Source organism: Elephas maximus, chromosome 1 (genome assembly GCF_024166365.1).
Source record: "Elephas maximus indicus isolate mEleMax1 chromosome 1, mEleMax1 primary haplotype, whole genome shotgun sequence".
NCBI lineage: Eukaryota > Metazoa > Chordata > Mammalia > Proboscidea > Elephantidae > Elephas > Elephas maximus.
The window spans coordinates 71,372,346-71,391,484 of NC_064819.1; the positions used below are offsets into that span (position 1 = coordinate 71,372,346).

Genomic DNA, 19,139 nt, shown 5'->3' on the forward strand with positions numbered 1-19,139 from the left:
GAAATTATTTCAAATAAAAATTTAAAGATGAATAAAACAAATGGCTGCTGAAATGCTTAATGTGTCATACGTAACATAGTAAAATGGTTAGGACCTTGGGCTCTACAGTTAGACAGCCTGGGTTCAAATCCTCCATTACTCACGATGTGAGCTTAGGCAAGTTAACTTACCCTCTGTACCAGTTTCCTTTCAGAGTTATTAAATGAGTTAAGAGCTTTAGAACAGTACTTGGCCATAATAAACATTCAAAGCGTTCTTTCAAATAGATTCTAATTCTCAAGTGACCCCAGAGAACATGTGAAAAGCATCTCGAAAATTAAGAACAGTATTTTTTCTTTCCATGAAGCAGGCATAAGGCCAGGCTGATTACTGAAAGCTGTTAAAAAGTCCTTGTTTGCTATTTTGATCAAAATTACACACACAGTTGTCACACGGTTCCCCCCCCACCCCACCCCCAAATTTACTGTTTACCCATAAGTTATAAAATACAAACAGTTATGAGGATGGCACAGGACCAGGTAAAGTTTCCTTGTCAAACAATTAACAATAAAATAACACCCCGTGACTTGGGAAAAAAAGTTACCACTTCAAGTTTTGTGTTTCACCTGAATAGTCAGGAACTTTCACCTATTTTATTTAGGTTTTCATTTTTTCAAATTCCAACCAGAAGCTAAATACAATTGGAAGCCGATAAGCACTAGTTTTACTCCAAAGGTGTTGGATCATTCAGATTTACCCCAATAAGTAGGCAACCCTTAAGCAAAGCTTTCTTCATTTAAAAGAAAACAAAAACAAACTATACAGTAGTCTTTCCTTACGTTCATTGCACAAAATGAGTTCTGCTTTTTGACAATTTTTTTTTTCACAATTTAAGATCCCAACTTTTGTAACTTTTTTCTACTGCCAAAAAACCCTCTTAAGTTTTTCTTTAAGACGGTATAGAAACCAGTATTTATGCACAATTCACTGGATTTTTTTTTTTTTTTTTTTTGGTAAAATCCCTTCTCTTTAAAACCAAAAAACAAAACAAAAACCAAAAAGGAAAATCCTCTACCTATCACTGTTTCTGCAGCTATGAATGTATTCTCAGTTTTATAGCTGCGTTAGCTACTTCAGACTCCAGATCTGCTTTAACGTGTGTAACTGTATCCACACTCAGCAGAACACTCTTATAACAGCAACTTGGGGAAAGAGATCTGAAAAAACAATACATGAGTACCAGGAAACAAACATGGCACAGTAACATATGAGGCAAGAATGCCTCCAGTGAGATGCTTGTTTTCATTTAAGATTTCTTTCCCGTGGCTCTCCTTTTATTTTTTTAACAACCACTTCTGGTCATTAGAATTAACCTGACAGTGCTCTGGAACAACGGTGATCACAGCAAAGCTCTAAGGTTTTAAAATGTTAGACCTGTTACATTCACTTCTCACCCTCTAAATACTGATGACAGATGCCAAAGAGGCAAAAACCAGCACGAATGGGAAGACCATCAAAACCGAGTAGCCCCTTGTGCTTTCAGATACATTTAAGCGTTTCAGTGTACAACAGTCCTTTCACTTCACGTTTTTAGAAAGACGCTGATGCAGTGCAGCAAATATGCAAAGCATCTTCTTTCACACAGTCTGTGCAGAAGACATCTAATTTTTTTAAGTTCTCAGATACAAATGATTTAAAAAAATCCAGGATGAACAAGTTTCAAAATGCATAGTGTTCTGTGCATGAGTCCATTTTCCTTAAACTCTGAAAGAATAAGTGGTAAGAAAACAAGAAAAACACTGCTGCTGCATTCTCTGGTCTTCTCCACTGTGCTGGTCAGCGCTCTACTCCGGCATGTAAGGACGGAGGTGATCCTCTATGGTGCCCACTGCCCAGTGGGTGAGCTGCTCCTGTGGCAGGTAGAGGCAGATGCTGCATAACTTGAAGATTGTAGCTTTGTTTTTTGGAGTCTGGAAGGGGAAAATTTTTAATATTCTTAATAAGTAAGACTTTAACAATGGTCGCACAAAGTCTATCTTCCACTATTTACTAAGCACCTATGGACACAGTAACAAAACATACAGAATCAGGCAATAAAATATGGTCCCCACCCTTAGGGGATTTAGTCTAGTTAGGAAGACAAAACGTTGCCACGCAAGATACACAAAAATAGAAATAAAAGATTTAAGCATATCCTGGGGCAAAGGACTAGAAGAAAGTCAAAGTATTACCAGCTAAATTAACTCTAGTTTTGAAAGCAGTTATGATAAATGTGTGCCAGGCAGGACTTCAAACTGGTTCGAATCGGTTCAGCCACGGCCAACGAAGTGAAACCAGAACTGACCTGAATTTTTAAAAATTTAGGTGGATTTGGAACCATAACTGGAATGGGAAAAATGACAGGTGGAAGTCCAAAAATGGGAGACTTAGAAGAGGTATAGTGACCCCTTTCGGGAGCCTGATGAGGGAGACTGGATTATTGCCAACACTGAGGAGAGCGACCCCCATTCAAAGCTGCATGGCCAGCCACAACCTTGGAGCAGGTACTGCTGTATCAGACTCTGTGCAGAGCATGATATGCAAGAGATTTAGCTGCTACGCAACAGGTACGCTACCCTTGTTTTCTGGAGGGAAATTAAGTTTCCAGCAGGGCTTAGACCTGTAGTTTTTCCCGGTTCAGTTACAGTTCTGGTTCATTCAAATGTTAAAAATTCAGGTCTGTTCTGACGTCACTTCCTCAGCCATGACTGAACTGGGAAGCCCTGGTGCTAGGAGTTTTCACAAATAACCACTCCTGTGAAGTGGGAGATGAAATCTGAACCCAGGCCTCACTGCAAAGTTCATTTCTTTTCACTACAGCACCTCTTAAAAAGGAGGGGGAAGGGAAAGCAATTTGATCTGTCTGAGGCAGTCTATATATGTAAATAAACCTATATAATATGTATACATATAAAACCTCATTTCAATCATCACAACTTTATGAATATCATTTGCCCAATTTAACCGAAGAACGTCCTCACTAAAGTTACTTGTCCAAGACCACAACAGTGTCTGCATTTACATTAGATCCACCAGCTCCAGGTGTGTGCCTCTACACCACCTGCCCATCCAAGATTAACCTTTAGTCCTTATGATAAACCAGATGATACATAAATCATGTATTATGATCAAGGGCACATGATCTGTTCAGTGATTTTGATCAAGTTAATATCTTTGTTCCCTTAACTATAAAATGGGAATATTAACACTCTCACCTCAGAGGACTGTCTTGAGGATTAAATGAGTTTATACGTGTAAAGCTCCTAGGACAGAGCCTGGCACATGACACAACACACGCTGGCCACTATCCTAACATCTCCCTCATGAACTCTTCTATATAATGCAAATATGGCAACAGATTTTCAAGTTATGAAGATCAACAACAAAAGCCGGGTGGAGGAAAGCGACTAAGAGCACCGAAGACCAAATTCATCTACAACTAGGGAGACCAACCAACCGTTCCAGTGTAATTCACCTTTGCATTTTTTACTATCTTGCATATATACACTCTTAACTTTATTTAAAAATAAACTTGCAGGCGTGGTCTTCAATCACCCAGAGACGTCTTCTAAGATTTCAAACTCCCCAACAATTTATATTCCCCATACCTGCTTTCTTGTTCTCTTAGCACTTATCGCTATCTAACATCTAAATACTACATATTTTTCATATTTTATTGCTGGGTCTCCCACACTGGAATGTAAATTCTATGAAGGCAGGGATTTTTGTCTATCTTGTCCATTGTTGTACAATGCCTGGCACTTTGCAGGCCCTCATTTATTGAATGCTAAGTCAGGATGATGCTATTTTTAAAAGGTTAATAGCTTATAATAAACTATCATAAACTTCTAATAATAACGGATATTCCGGGTTAGTCTGATGAGAATAAAAAATGTTTCATAAAATTAAGAACTAAATTGGAATACTCATCCTGAGGGATGGAGTTACTGGGTTGAGGGCTGGGGACCATGGTCTCAGGGGACACCTTGCTTAACTGGCATAACACAGTTTATAAAGAAAATGTTCTACATCTTACTTTGGTGACTAGCACCTGGGGTCTTAAAAACATCCAAGTGGCCATCTAAGATACATCTACTGGCTCCATCCTGGCTGGAACAAAGGAGAATGAAGAAGACCAAAGTCACAAGGGAAAGATTTGTCCAGAGTACTAATGACCACAACTCCCAAAACTTCTGCCAGACTGGGCCCAGAAAAACTAGATGGTGCCCAGCTACCACCACATACTGCTCTGACAAGGATCACAACAGAGGGTCCCAGGCTGAGCAGGAGAAAAATACAGAACAAAATTCAAGCTCACAAAACAAAAAAAGACCAGAGTTGTTGGTCTAACAGACTGGAGAAATGTTAGGAGTATAGCCCCTGGATACCCTTTTAACTCAGTACTGAAGTCATTCGTGAGGGTCACCCTTCAGCCAAAGATTAGGCAGGTGTATAGGGCAAACAATAACACACATGAAGAACATGTTCATAGTTCAATCACGTACACGAGACTAAACGAGCAAACCAGTCCAAAAGCAGGCGAAACGGCAGGAACAGGAAAACTGGATGAATGGAAACAGGGAACCTGGGGTGGAGGAGGGGAATGTTGACATATTGCTGGGTTGGCAACCAAGGTCACAAATCACCTTGTGTATTAATTGTTTAATGAGAAACTCATTTGCTCTGCAAACTTTCACCTGAAGTACAAACAAGAACAAATAAATACAATTGGATTACTGCTTGAATTAGAACTGCATATTTGAAGCACATGTGGATCTTTTAAATCCAAATGTGCCTCAAACTCTTTAGATTTTGACTAAAAAAGTCTAAGCCAATGCTTCTCAAAATGTAACGTGTCACCGGAGGATCTTGTTAAAATGCAGATTCTGGTGAAGCAGGACCAGAGTAGCGTCTGAGATTCTACATTTTCAACCAGTTCTCAGTTGATGCTGACCTGCTGACTAGACTTTAGATAGAACAGCTCTAGGGCAGTGGTTCTCCAATCTACTATGTGCTCAAGTCATGGCTATTAAAACCTTCTCAGATGGTTCTAAGGCGCAGCAAAGTTTGGGAACCATTGTTCTAGGGCAAGCCCAAGGACATCTGTTTTTGTCTTTTAAATAACTTCAAAAATAATGCAGTGTTGAGAAGGCAGATCAAAACTAAGTTTCCTGCAAAGAAGACAGTTTACTAACCAATAAGCTAGTATCTTCAAATGAGCCCTTAAGTGGTTTTCCAAAAAAAAATGCTCATTACCTGCAAGTGCTGTCTGTCAATGAAGAGAAACACTGACTGGTTAGGATTGTTGACAACAATTCCAGTCTTGTCCTTGCGGCTCAGTACATGCAGAAACTGTTTTTCGTAGTCACCGTGATGAAACTCAAATTTGGCCTAAATAAGAAATGCAAACACTTATTAATAACTACAAACAAGTTACACTACCTGATACATCTCCTGCATCCATATGCATTGTATCTGCGCTGTCCAATACGGTAGCCAATAACCATACATGGTTATTCAAATTTAAACTAAATAAAACTTAAAATTCAGTTCTTCAGTAACAGTAGCCATAATTCAAGTACTCAATAGTCACATACAGCTAGTGGCCACTATTCTGAACAGCCTGTTGAGATGTGTAACATTTCTTTCACCAAAAATGTTCTACTGGGCAGCACTTCATTATGTAATATGACCTTCAAGAAAAGATACACACCAAAATGCCTAAATCCTAATATGTCAGTTAAATAATATTGTCTACTACCAAATTTCATAAAATCACATTTCCAAACCCACTCAGCTCAAGACTCCCTCACCTCAGTACTTTTAAACCCCAACGACATCTCCTTCCTTTCAATGATGGTAAACACTATGATGGCTTCTGGAAAGAAATGTTGATTCGGATCCCAGCTGTACATCTCACTAGCTATGTGACTTTATTCAGACCCCGTAACTTCTAAATTTCAGCTTTCTCACCTATCAAATAAGGCTCTAACCCATTTCACGGGGCAGTTAAGAGGATTAAATGAAATAACGAAAGCCCACCCTGAAATATAGTTCTGTTCTTCACACAGATGGGCTTCAGAGGATTTATGAACCTCTTGATATTTTTGTACAAAGATTTTAAGGGTCATTTTTTTTTTTACAGCTAGCCTCAGGTTATTTAAAAAATGTTTTCACATTATAAAGGACTGTTAACATAGTTAAGCCAGAACATTCTTTTAATCTTTTAACATGATGACGATCAACTCCATCCTCCCACAAAATCTTCGTGGTTATCACTGGGAGAGACTAAATCCTGGCTGAAATGACCAAGTTTAACCTCAAATTCAAGAAACTTAAGAGACCTTACCTACATCATCTGATACTTACATGGGAACCCTGGTAGCATGGTGGCTAAGTGCTACGGCTGCTAACTAAAAGGTCAGCAGTTCAAATCCCCCAGGCGCTCCTTGGAAACTCTATAGGGCAGTTATACTCTGCCCTATAGGGTCGCTATAAGTTGGAAATCAACTCGATGGCAACAGGTTACGGGTACTGTAAATGACTGCTGGTTCATTTTGGTTCAATTTTTATTCCTTTATTATGTCGAACACAGTTTAAAAAAAAAAAAACCCCAACACAGAAAAACTATCAGTTCCTGCTATCTAGAATTTTATCTTATTTTTTTAATAGGCTCTAAGCTAAAAAATAAGATATGGTCTCCTGGCTGGATCCAAGTGCCGTATAGCATATTACTTTATTCTTCACTGCAATTAACATTTCCTTTTTAAAATTCGTATTAAGTGTTCAGATTCCAACTTAAATAATCTTATTTGCTTTTGTACCTCTGTACAAATTCAAATACTTATTGGACTCTTAGCACATAGAAAGCACTATATTAGATACTGGAAGCTATAACTGAAGTTATTTCAACCTTAAGAGGCTCACTCACTTCTGGAAAGGAAGCACATATAAATATAAAACATAACTTGCTTCAAATCCTTTTCTAGAACAAGAGGTGGTTTATTTGTGAAACCCTAAATTGGGCTCTTAGCATCTAAGTGCTATAGGAGGAAAGACGAAATAATTAAGAGTAGGCAATGCAAGGAGCACTAGCAGGTGATATTTGAATAGGGGCTTGAAAGATTAAGAATTTTCCCAAGGGAAAGTCATACTGGTTAGTAATTTGGAAAAATGTCACTCTAGGAAATAGGACCAACACAAGTATAAGCTGTGTCAAAATCAAGGTATTGTTCAAATAGGAAAACTACAAGTACTCCAATATGGCAAAGCCAGAGCAGATGAAAGAGGACAATAGAATATGACATTGAAAAGAGGTTTGGGTGAGACTGAAAAAGGCCTTGAATGTAATTTTAAAGCATTTCAATTCTATCCTATTGAAAATAGGGACTCATGCAGATTTGAAAAGGAATGGTCTGCACCAAAAAGAAAACTCTTATAAGTAGCATTAAATAAGCAACTCTGGAAGAAACGTAATGAAATATTCTAACAGTGGGATGAAGATCCAACCTGGGGCAGTAGCATTAAGGGACATATTTTAACACCACCCAGGAACTTTGCAGAACTCTGAATATGCCAGGAACTCAATATTTAAGGACAATTTTTACTCTGGTTCCTATTAAATCTCACTGCCAAGGTATTCAGATTTTAAAGCCCTTCAGCAGTTCAAAAAAAAAAAGTTTGCAAAGTTATAGTTTACCTTTCCTTTTGTTCTAGATTATTTAGACTTAAGGCTTCTCAGTCAGGATATTCAAATATTTTAAATATCTTGAGGGAAGTAAATTAGTTCTTACATTGTTAATTTATCTGCTGCAGCTGAATTCTAAAACCAAAAGACATTACCTATGTCCTACTTCTTATATTCAGTCCAGAATTTAAGGTTTTCTAATAATACAGGGAACTTTCCATAGTACAGTGCACTTGTTGAGAGCACAAGCTTTACAGTCAGTCCAGGTTTATGTCCTGACTGCCACTTAACAAACAGCATGACCTCACATCTACCATCTACCTAATCTTTAACTGTCTGCCTCTTTCTCTGCAAAATGAGGCTCATGTATATCCTAGTTATTGGAAGGACTAAGATAAAATGTATATAAAATATTTAAGAGAATGCCTAACACAGCCAACTCTCAATAAACGTTAGCCATGATTTCAAAGTAAAGTAGTACTTGAAACAAGATTAACTATTCCAAATTAGGTCCCAGAGGGAGAGATGAAGTGCCAGGTGATAAACGGATTATCTGTAATTCTCCAATGGGAAATTCTGAATTAAAAAAAAAAAAAATCTAACAATGCTCCCTGAAAGTAGTATGAATTGAGGAGTTTGTAAGACCTGCCTGATAACTATAAACATGCTTTTTCCGTGCCTGTATTCCCTTTCCTTTTGCCAACATATTCATGTCCGTTAGATATCCATTAAAAGACACAAATACATGATAAGAGTTTCTGGATGGTATAAATGGTTAACACATTTGGCTGCTAACTGAAAGACTGGCAGTTCAAGTTCACCCAGAAGCAGCTCTGAAGAAAGGCCTGCAATATACTTCCAAAAAAACAGCCACTGAAAACTCTATGGAGTACAAATGGGGTCTACATGAGCCGGAGTTAACTCACGACAACTGTTTTTTGTTTATATAATGATACTTTTACTTGTATTTAGCCTACGCATTATCTTGAGAAGTTTTTACTGTCAAATAGTCTTAGAAAAAGGAATAATTTGAGTTGATCTGTGGCAACATCACCACAGGGCCAGACGAGTATTCCAGCTTAGAGAGTCTGTCAAACACAAAAGCACCATAAATATCCTTCAGAAAAACAGATATAAAACGTTCTAAATGACAGAGTTTTCATACTTCCAGACAACTAGCTTCACATAAGACTTCTAATATTTAGTCTTCAGAGTCATTATTTCTTTTTTCTGATTATAAAATAGATTTATGCTCACTACAGAAAATAAATTATGAAAATATATACATACATACCTTAAGTATTAAAAAGAAAAGTCACCTATACCAGACCTAGAACTAACCATAAGTAACGTTTTGATGCATCTCGTTCTCCTTTTTTTCTATGCTAAGCTATATACTGTAAATAAAATTAGGATCATCAACACACAGCTAAGTGCCCTTAAATTAACACCAGAAATTATCAAATACATCAAATTACAAACTAGTCAAACGCTAGCAAGATGTCAAAGAAGGTTAATTATGAATCACTACAAAATGTAATTCCCTTCTCTAAGGGGCAGTTCTACTCAGTCCTATAGGGTCGCTATGAGTCATAATTGACTCGACGGCACTGCGTTTTTGGGTTATAGTTTTATACACAAATCAACTTCTAGAAAAGTGTTTCTTAAGCACTTTCTTAGATTGGACTCCTGTAAAAATGAGACTAGTTAAGTATATTACTTCAGGGTGGAGAGGGAAGAGGGTCACAGATCTTATGAAGCTCATCCATGGGTCCCTCTCTAAATCAAGACATATTTACTTGAAAAATTTTTCTCTTGCCATAATTTCAAAGACATACTGGGTAGTTAGAGGCACTTCAATCTCAAGAGATTCTATAATCCAAATGCTTTCTCCTCTCACATCTTAACATTCAAAAAGACAGAAGGGACCCATGAAACACAACTTATTAGAAGGCGTATTCCCTAAGAATTTCTCAAGTTAGATCCTATTCCAGGAGTTTTCATTCAGTGAACTGTTGATTACACTTTTTTTTAAAGAATAAAATACCTGAACAGGCCTAAAAGGCTCATCAGATTCCTTCCACCTAGAAAAGAGGAGACAGACAATTTTTTCAATGTCATTCCGAGGCCAAAGAATGAAATCCATCTCCTGAGTACAGCCAATTACATCCTAGAAAGTGACAAAAAAAAAAAAAAAAACACAAAAAACCAAAAATCAGTTTCAAAGAAACTTAAAGCTAAACAAGCAATGTCACACATTACAGGATTTGACTATAAAGACATTCTACAAGTACAAAAGGTAACTTTAAAAATTACCTCTTAAGAAGTAATAGTAATAGGACTGTACGCAATCAGATTAGCTCACAGACTGTAATTTTAAATTTTATCTGGTAGAGTCCACACAGGAGAAAATTCCTGGTAATATGCTTCTGTAAAGATGTACACCCTTGGAAGCCCTGTGGGGCAGTTCTGCTCTGGCCTACGTGGTTGCTATGAGTTGGAATCAACTTGATGGCAACGGGTATACCAAACGGTAAAGTCTACAAGGAAGTCACTCAATCCAGTATTTCTCACACCAAGGCCTACATTCATCAGTACATAGCAAAAACTCCGACTAAAGCTGATTTTGTGTTTCAGTGTATGTGTGTGTTTTGGTAAGCCCCTATAGCTTTATTTTTACCCATTAAAATCAGAACCAATTTAAGCAAAGGTGTCTTGGGCCTTCTGATATGAATCACTACCTCATTACAGCTACAATGCTATTTTTGTTACATGGTGATAGAAAACTACCTTTTCTCAATTCTTCTTCCCTTTCATTTTCTCAATTCTTGTTCCCTTTCACACTCCAACATATAATTTTCAAGGCCAATGATCTTTTACCAGACCAGAACATGGTTATCTCCAGTCTTCTAACACTTATCACTAAAAGTGAGGACCTCTTATATTCAGGAACATCCAGATTAACTCTCCATGTGCTGCAGAAATTTAGAAGGTTAGCACTAACAATACCTTCTGCTTTAAGTTTCTCATTTATAAGGGGCATGATGTTAGTTTTCCCCACAAAAAGGAAAAACATTCTTCATAGCAATAATGTACCCCACCATAACACCACATAAGCAAAGTTATCCATACATGTTTTATTTGAAGTCAACTTTTACAAACCAAACCTATTTTAGGAATTTAAAAACAAAGTTTTACGCGCAGCACTTGAATTATTAAAAATAGTTGGCTATCACCAGCACCTAACTCAGACTAAAGGGATCCCTCCACACACTTTATCCATGTAAGAATGGTCTGGGGGCAGAACTAGACTATTCTAACTCTATCAAACACACTGAAGCCCCTGGGTGCTGCAAACAGTTAGTGTGCTCAGCTGCTAACTGAAAGGCTGGAGGTTCAAGTCTACTCAGAAGAGCCTGGACGAATGGCCTGGTGGATCTACTTCTAAAAAATCAGCCACTGAAAGCCCTACGGAGCAGTGTGACTCTGATACACATGGGTGATCATAAGTCAGAATGGACTTGACGGCAACCGTTTTGTTTCTTTTTCTTTAATCAAACACAGTAGATGTTTAAAGACTCTAATGCATAATCCCAGTCATTAACATGGCTTGACTAACAAGTGAATAGGGACAAACAAAACACACCATCAAAAAATATTTGTCAAATTCTGGAGGTCAGACAGTAGCTGAGAATGAATTCTACCCCTAGAAGACTAATAAATTAAAAATTAAAACTCAATTTACACTTAAAAATGGCTGTAACGACAAACACTTATTAAACCACAATAAAATTTTTAGAAATTTAAACTCATTTACTTATACATGCCACTAACTGACAAGACCTAAATACATTTTACAGGCCTTGTAAAAGACTCTTAATTTCTGGTTACACAAAACTTATATTACCCAAAGAGATTCATAACCATAGTAAACTACCCATTTTTATGACGACAAAGAAAAAAAAAAAGACAAAAGAAAGAAATGCAAGCTTAACTCACAAAAACTAACCTACCAAAACCAGACTTACGAACAGTACTTACCCTCCTCATAGACTGGTAACGAGGCGCGTGGAGCTGTACCACATCCTTCTGTAAAAGCTCTATGGAACTTTCCAAGGAATAGCTGGAATCTCGCACACCTTTCAGGATATTTTCCTCGTAATTATTTGTCATGACTGGTATAACTTCAGACACTTCAAAAAGTGCTGATTTTTTCTTCTAAGAGAAAAAATGTTGTATTTACTCACCGGTAGCACAATGTCTTAACTCCCACTTCACATAACAACGTTAAATGTGTTCTAACACGGCAAAATTAACCATCCGAAGTAACTTTTCCCTGAAAATACAGATTTTCAGATAGACTGATCCTTTTTATTCACCCCCAACATACACATCACCCCTAACATACACAAATATGCTACTATCAGAATTTTTAACTGCCCGGTGTCATAGTATTATGATATCCATAACCACCCCCCACCCCAAAAAAAACCAAAACCAGTGCCGTCGAGTTGATTCTGACTTATACAGAAGATACTTATTTTAGACAATAACATTTCTTAAATGCTGTAAGGAACATTCACACTCTTAAAGTTTAAAAAAAAAAAAAAGATATAGACTTGATATAATTCTATATGTAGCACTTAACTGGTGCTACATATAACTAAATTAAAACCTCAGCAGTTAAAAGGAAAAAAAGAACTATTGAGACAAGTCGATCGTTTTACTCCTAATACGTTTCAATCTTCATTCTCTTCCTGGGCACGATGGAACTACACAAATGTATTTGAAAGGAGAAAAAAATTCTACCAAAAGTTGAATTTCAAAATTAGGTAAGATCAACGGCTCATCGTCAACCTAAACTTATAAAATTCGGTTGTACGGGGTATAATCATGAACTATTTGTGGTGATTGCCCAGGTACTGTCCATTCACAGAATAAAAAATGTCCACAGGTGTTAAAAAAAAAAACAGACGGTACAATCTGGGACGTCTTCTAGATTAAATTCAAAGATCTAGTCTCATCACTTACATCTTGGATTTAACTTTTACTGAACCTATTTATGACACCTTCAACTAAAATCTGATTCTATCAATTTTGCAGTTATCTTGTTTTATTTAAAAAACAGAGAATACGAGGAAGTAAATCCTTGTTACTACCTGATCTTGGGACAAACACTTCAAAACAAACCATTTTTGAAGCCACTTTACACTGCTATGTTTTATCAGCTAAGAATATTCCTAAATGTAAATAACCGTTAAAAGTGGAGTAAAAACCTGGGAAAACTCCCAAATACTAAACTGATACCATACTAAGATCGTATTTCTGATCTGAAACGAGCTCACAATTTCAGTGCCAAAATCAAAGTAATACTTCCTTATACTCATAACCTAATCTCAAGTCAAAAAGCTTTACTGATTATTTTAGAAACTGTTTTAAGTCGAAAAAAATTACTGCTTATTTATGTCATGGTCTCCTGACTATTCACAACTCACTATTTGCTACTTAATTGTAGAACTAACTCTAAGACCAAAAAAAAAATTTGTTTTTAAACTTCCCATTTAAGGAATGTTGAATTAAAAAAAATTCGTGATTCTAATACCAATTACCCACTGCAGTATTTAACTACTCTATAAATTAAAGTATATTTGTATTTCATTAAGTATACCACAAAAAAGGTTATACCATGAAGTTGAAAAAACACAGGATTTTAGCATATAACCATCTTGATTCCAATTTATCACTTTCAAACAGCCTACTTATATTTTATATATGACAATCTTTAAATTGCTATAAAGTTCCCTATGTAACGTCACACAAGCTAAATCTTGACAATGTTACCCACCCAGGTCAACTAAAAGTGGGCCCTAAACTTTAGAATTAACTATCTCCAGATCACAACTGCTCAATCCACACGATTACCCACAAGAGAAAGCATACAAAGTACTTTTTCAACTGTTCATTAATCTAACATCCATGGTTGTTTAAGAGTAACAGATAACCTAATAGTATACACTTAAAAAAATCACTTGTGCTAATTCACATTTTAAGAACTTTAAATTACCTTCTCCTTGAATACAAACGCAATATACATCTTGAAGTCAAACTGGTCAGCTAGAGATTCTTTTTTCTTTCTAAGCTGAGCACGTAGTCTGTTCAGAGCTTGTTTCTTCCGGGAGTTTGGGTCCCCCATTTTGAAATACAGGTGGTACTAAAGCCTTTGGAAATTGTCACTAAACTATGGGCACTTTTTCTTAAGACTCAAGTACAACAGAAACAAGTCATTTTTTGTCCCCTGCTAATATGACTGAATAGCTAAAATCACAACTGTAACCCCAAAACTGCACCTTCTGGCAATATTAGCAGACTGTCATATTACAGGGTCAAGAAACAAAAGCTGCTGTCCAGTCATGTTTGGACAATAACGTTTGGGGTCAGATGGGAAAAAGGAAGGGGAGGAAGGAAAGAAAGAGGAGAAAACACTTGAACTAACTTTTTGGAAAACGCATTAGGCTTAACTGCCAAAATAAAAGCTTTAGGGCGAAATGAAAAGCCTATTATCAGGATTTAGGTGTGCAATAAAACACAGCTGACACCAGTCCAAAAATCCTTAAAATTCATTCAGATTTCTTCCCTCTTTTTAGAAACGGAACGGGAAGAGGGAAGTATGATCCTTGCTTTCCAAATACAAAAACAAACAAAAACAAAACACCGAAACAGGGTAGGTGAATGAAACTGAAATACCCAATTGGATTTTACCCAGCCAGATCCATGGCTGTAGTACCTAATTAATTCTTAGTTATTTCAGATTTCACTATTGCTATGTAGTCAGTGCTTGTTATTGATTACACTTGGTGGTGAGCAAAGAGAAAAGTGCAAAATCGGTAGAGAAGGAAGGGGAGAGGTACAGGGATTCCCTGCAATCAACTACAGTGTATACCGGGGGTGGGCAGCTGTTGCCCAAAGGAGCCATGAGAAAAAACAGCGGAGTCACTACCAACTTCCCCGTCACCCACATTCTCACCCTCAGGCGGCTGCTAATGCTGCTGCCAAGGAGAATCATGATGGCAGAGGGAATGAGGGTATATAATACGATATAATAATTATTCCGGCTCTGTGGTCAGACCTGATTAATGCCCGGGATCCCAACACCCCCAGCCCTGCAATGAGTCCTACATTCCCCGAGGGAGCCTCCTCTGTGAATATGCCCCCGTTCAAGATGGTGGGGAGCGCGGTTTATCTTCTTGTGAGCATTGCTGAGGCAAAGGTGGCGGGTTCTCCCAAATCCCAGGCAGTGCCCGGGGACCACCTGCTTTTCACCCCCCAGGTCCCAACCCCACCCCTTGCCTTCAGCGGCAGCGACTCACTCGCACCACGGGAGACACAGGAGATCACTCAGGTTTTCACTCATTTCATCGTGGAAACAATTCCCGCCCGGATAGAGTAGGCGGGAGTGGGTAAATGGGTAGGATCAGTGGGAAGAAAAGAAAATAACTGTATTAATATTAATCACTTTCAAAAAGTTAAGCCCACCCCACCCCCCCAAAAAAAATAAAGATTAAGTTCCCGGATTCCGGATTAGCTCTCTCTCACTCTGAACAGACCATGTTCTCCGAGTTTGGATTGTTCGGGGTAGGGTCGTTAGTTTGTTGCCCGAGGAGGCAGGGGGTGGAACTGAGGCAGCAGGGGCGAGGGTGGATGACGGGGAAATCCCCTCTCTGTCCCCGCGGAGACCGGGACTCACTGACCGACACTCGGGCGGGGCTCGGACCCTCTAGCCGCAGCCTGCGGGCGGAGCGGTGGCGGCGGCGGCGGCGGAAGAGGAGGCGGCGGCGGGGGCGCTGCTCGCAGCACGGGCAGGAGCCATGTCAAGAGAAAACCACCAGCCAACTGAGCCCCTCCATCCCCGCTGCAGTGCGCACTGTGACCGGGCCGCCCGCGCTACTGCCGCCGCTCAGCCCCCAGCTGGGACCCATAGTCTGGCTCGGCGCCCCGGGCGGCGGCGGAGGGGAAGGACGCGGAGGTGGCGGCGACGGGGAGAGACAGAGAAGAAGAAACACGAGGAGAAAGAAGGGGGGGATAGGAGTGGTGTTGGCAGCGAGGGGGAGGGGAGGAAGGGAAGGGGAGCCCTGCACTAAAGGTTCCGTCAGCGAAGTAAACCCCCCCAAATAAAGTTATTTCAGTCCAAGCATCTGCTCTTGAGTCTTTCTTCTCCCCACGGTCGAGCTCCGGCTCTCATCAAAGAAGGTCGAGGAGACCCGGAGGGGGGAAAAGCCGAAGCGGATAGTGAGCGTCCGCGGTGGCACAGCCTCGTTCCCCCCCCCCACCGGTGGCTGCGGAAGCGGCGACGGCCTCGGGCGCCTCCCGGGTCCGGGGCAGAGTCGCGTTTGAGAAAAGAAACAAGAACAAACAACTTAAAATGGCAGCGACGGTCACTGCGTCACCCACCCCTCACCGGCACCGCCCCGAACCCTCTGCGGCTGCGCACCCCGCGGGCCTCCACCATCTACGCAGGAATAAAGGGGGAGAAAGGACAAGAAGGCGGGGAGGTTGTCACGGTTATTAAGGACAGAGGAAAAAAGAACAAGAGAAGGAGTGTACAAAAACGCTTGAAAAGGCTGCGTCTTTGAAGTTAAACTTTCTAAATAACATGGCCGCCGCAAAGGGGAGTTTGGGAATAGAGAGTCTCCCCTCTTTCCAGTATAGCGTTCCTATGGGGCGGGGAAGGGGGCTCCCCGCCACTCCCTCCGCCCCTCCGTCAGGATGTCCCAGTCCCCAGAGTTAGCTCCTCGCCCCCAGCTGGTGACGTCACAAGCCACGCCCTTCTGCCCTCCCCGACACGGCACCCGGATGGAATTGCTCTTTCCCGGACTCATCGGGCTCTCAGGCTTGAGCAGGACGCGGGACCGAGCGGGGCATGCGAGCCAGGCTGGCCCAGGCTGGGGAAGTGGGCGGGGAGTAGGCAAGGATGGAGGCGGAGTGAAAGAGGAAAAGGGAAGTGTGTGTTGGCCGGATCTTGGGGCAGCTTCTCATTTCGCCTTGTTACGGTTGTATTTCTAAACTACTGATTGGTAGTCTTTCTGGGGGTCTGCCCTGGAGCATCTTGCGTGGACGAATTGCGAGTTCAGTTCCGGTACTTGGAATTTAAACCATGTGTAGCAGAAAACACACAGTACTGGGTGGTTCTGGGTAGCAGAAAATGTCTCATTGTAGTCTCGCCGGCCCTGGGTCCGTATCTCGCCACGTGCGCGGGCTGGGAGAGCCGCCTTCAAGCTTTGAGCAAGGTCTAAGACTCCGCTTAGGTTGCTGCTGTGACTTTAGGAGAGAAGCAGGCGAACCTTCCCTAGATTTTCTTCCCCTTATTGCCAATTCCCCCAGAATCTGAGATCTAGTTCCTGCCCGTTAAATGATTCTCTACCTTCCTCAAGGTGTGAAGAGGGTACCGTGGAGCGTTTAGCCGGTGAATCACATGAATCTTGGCGCCAAAGAGCTTTGAGGCCATTTTTGAGAGCTCTGATGTGTTGATAAAAACTCAAATTATGTAAGTAAGTAATCAGCAAAGGTCGATGCTCGATATAAGTTAAAGAGAAGCACTAAATTTTAGAGGCACTTGACTAAGGTAAAATGGACCCAAACCCCATCTTTGACTCTAGGTTTGACTACAGAAGGCAGTTGACCTTTATAACAGAAGTGACACTTTGCTTTTCTCTGTGGTCATCCCACAGGGATGACATACCTTGTCTCAAGGGATATTGACACAAATGTTTATCAAACCTTTAGTATAAGACACCCTCAGGAACTGTTCTGCCCTAAGCAAGATATTCTAACAATCAGTTCTCAGAATATCTCCTTCTAGTCATCCTGTCAGAGCCCTGGTGGCTCAGTGGTTAAGAGCTTGGGTGCTAACCAGAAGGTTGGCAGTCCAAATCCACCAGCCACTCGTTGGAAACCCTAAAGGGCAGTTCTGTTCTGTCCTATAGGGTCACTATGAGTTGGAATCAACTCAATTGGCAACAGGCTTGTTTTTTTTTTTTTTTAAGTCATGCTGTCAGAATGCTCCTTAGAAGAAAGGATGGAGAGACTTCATTTCGTGTACTTTGGACATGTTATCAGGAGGGACCAGTCCCTGAAGAAGACCATCATGTTTGGTAAAGTAGAGGGTTAGCAAAAAGAGGAAGACCCTCAATGAGATGGATTGACAGTGGCTGCAACAATGGGCTCAAACATAGCAATGATTGTGAGGATGACACAGGATGGGGCAGTGTTTTGATCTGTTGTACATAGGGTCACTGTGAGTCGGAACCACCTCCATGGCTCCTATCAACAGTCATCCTGTGACTTACATACAGACCACCCCCAGGAAAATAAGTTAACATATGGAATGTGTTCCTGTGAGTAATTATATGTGAAAGACTTAGGACCAGTACTTGTCATCATTACATTAATCATATCCAGCAATAGTTTTTTGTCAACGAATCCTGTCTTGCCGAATGTGACTTTGTAATCAGTGATATCCAAAGCTTGCTTCTCAATGTCCCACCTTTGATTCTTTTGCTTTGTTATACACCAGTCAGCTTATTGCGGGTTGTACCTCCTCTGTCCTATAGAGTTGCTATGAGTTGAAATCGACTCGACGGCAAGGGGTTTGGTTTTTGGTTTGGTTTGGATTCTTTGGATTCACTTCAGTGGAGCCCACGTTTCCCCATTCAAATGATTCTTCTTTCAGTAAACCTTTATTTTACTTTAAGCAAACTCAGAGTTTTTCCTCTACAACAAAGCAAAGCTACTTTATCAACTATGCTTTATGGTGAAATTTTAAAGTTTAGTAGGCCTCCAAATTACTGCTCTTCACTTTGCAAAATCAGAAAATTTTTGCATCACCCATGACACAAAAGAATAATGGACCCTACCCTTCAATATAAATTGTTGTCCAGAACCAAAGGGTAAGACTTCTAAGGTTTCCAAATTATTTCTAACCTTGAAAGATAAAGCTTGCATTTTGCTGACTTACTTTCACAGTTAACAAAGGGTTTGCTGGCACAATGTTAAAGTACTCAGCACCAAACCTGTTGTCATTGAGTGGATTCTGACTCATAGCAACCCTATAGGACAGACTATAACTACCCCGTAGGGCCTTCCAAAGCTGTAAGCTTTGCGGAAGACTGCCACATTTTTCTCTCTCTCCCAGAACAGCTGGAGGGTTTAAACTGCCAGCCTTCTAGGTAGCAGCTGAGCTCTTAACTACTGCACCACCAGGGCTCCTCTATAAAGATTAAAACCCAAACCAAACCCGTTACCATCGAGTGGATTCCAACTCATAGTGACCCTATAGGACAGAATAGGACTGCCCCATAAAGTGTCTAAGGCTTTAAGTCTTTACAGAAGCAGACTGCTGGTGGGTTGGCACTGCAGGTCTTTAGGTTAGTAGCCGAGC

General features: G+C 40.2%; 1 protein-coding gene across 1 annotated transcript; it reads right to left on the reverse strand.

The window, feature by feature from the left end:
- Positions 1–804: 804 nt before the first annotated feature.
- C1H6orf62 (chromosome 1 C6orf62 homolog) lies at positions 805–16,132 on the reverse strand. Its single transcript, XM_049884951.1, has 5 exons — positions 13,770–16,132; positions 11,747–11,923; positions 9,753–9,875; positions 5,275–5,409; positions 805–1,949 (listed from the first exon to the last, which is right to left on the reverse strand). Exons 1-5 carry the CDS (start codon positions 13,896–13,898, stop codon positions 1,824–1,826), a joined length of 690 nt encoding a protein of 229 aa, XP_049740908.1. The 5' UTR covers positions 13,899–16,132; the 3' UTR covers positions 805–1,823.
- Positions 16,133–19,139: the final 3,007 nt, after the last annotated feature.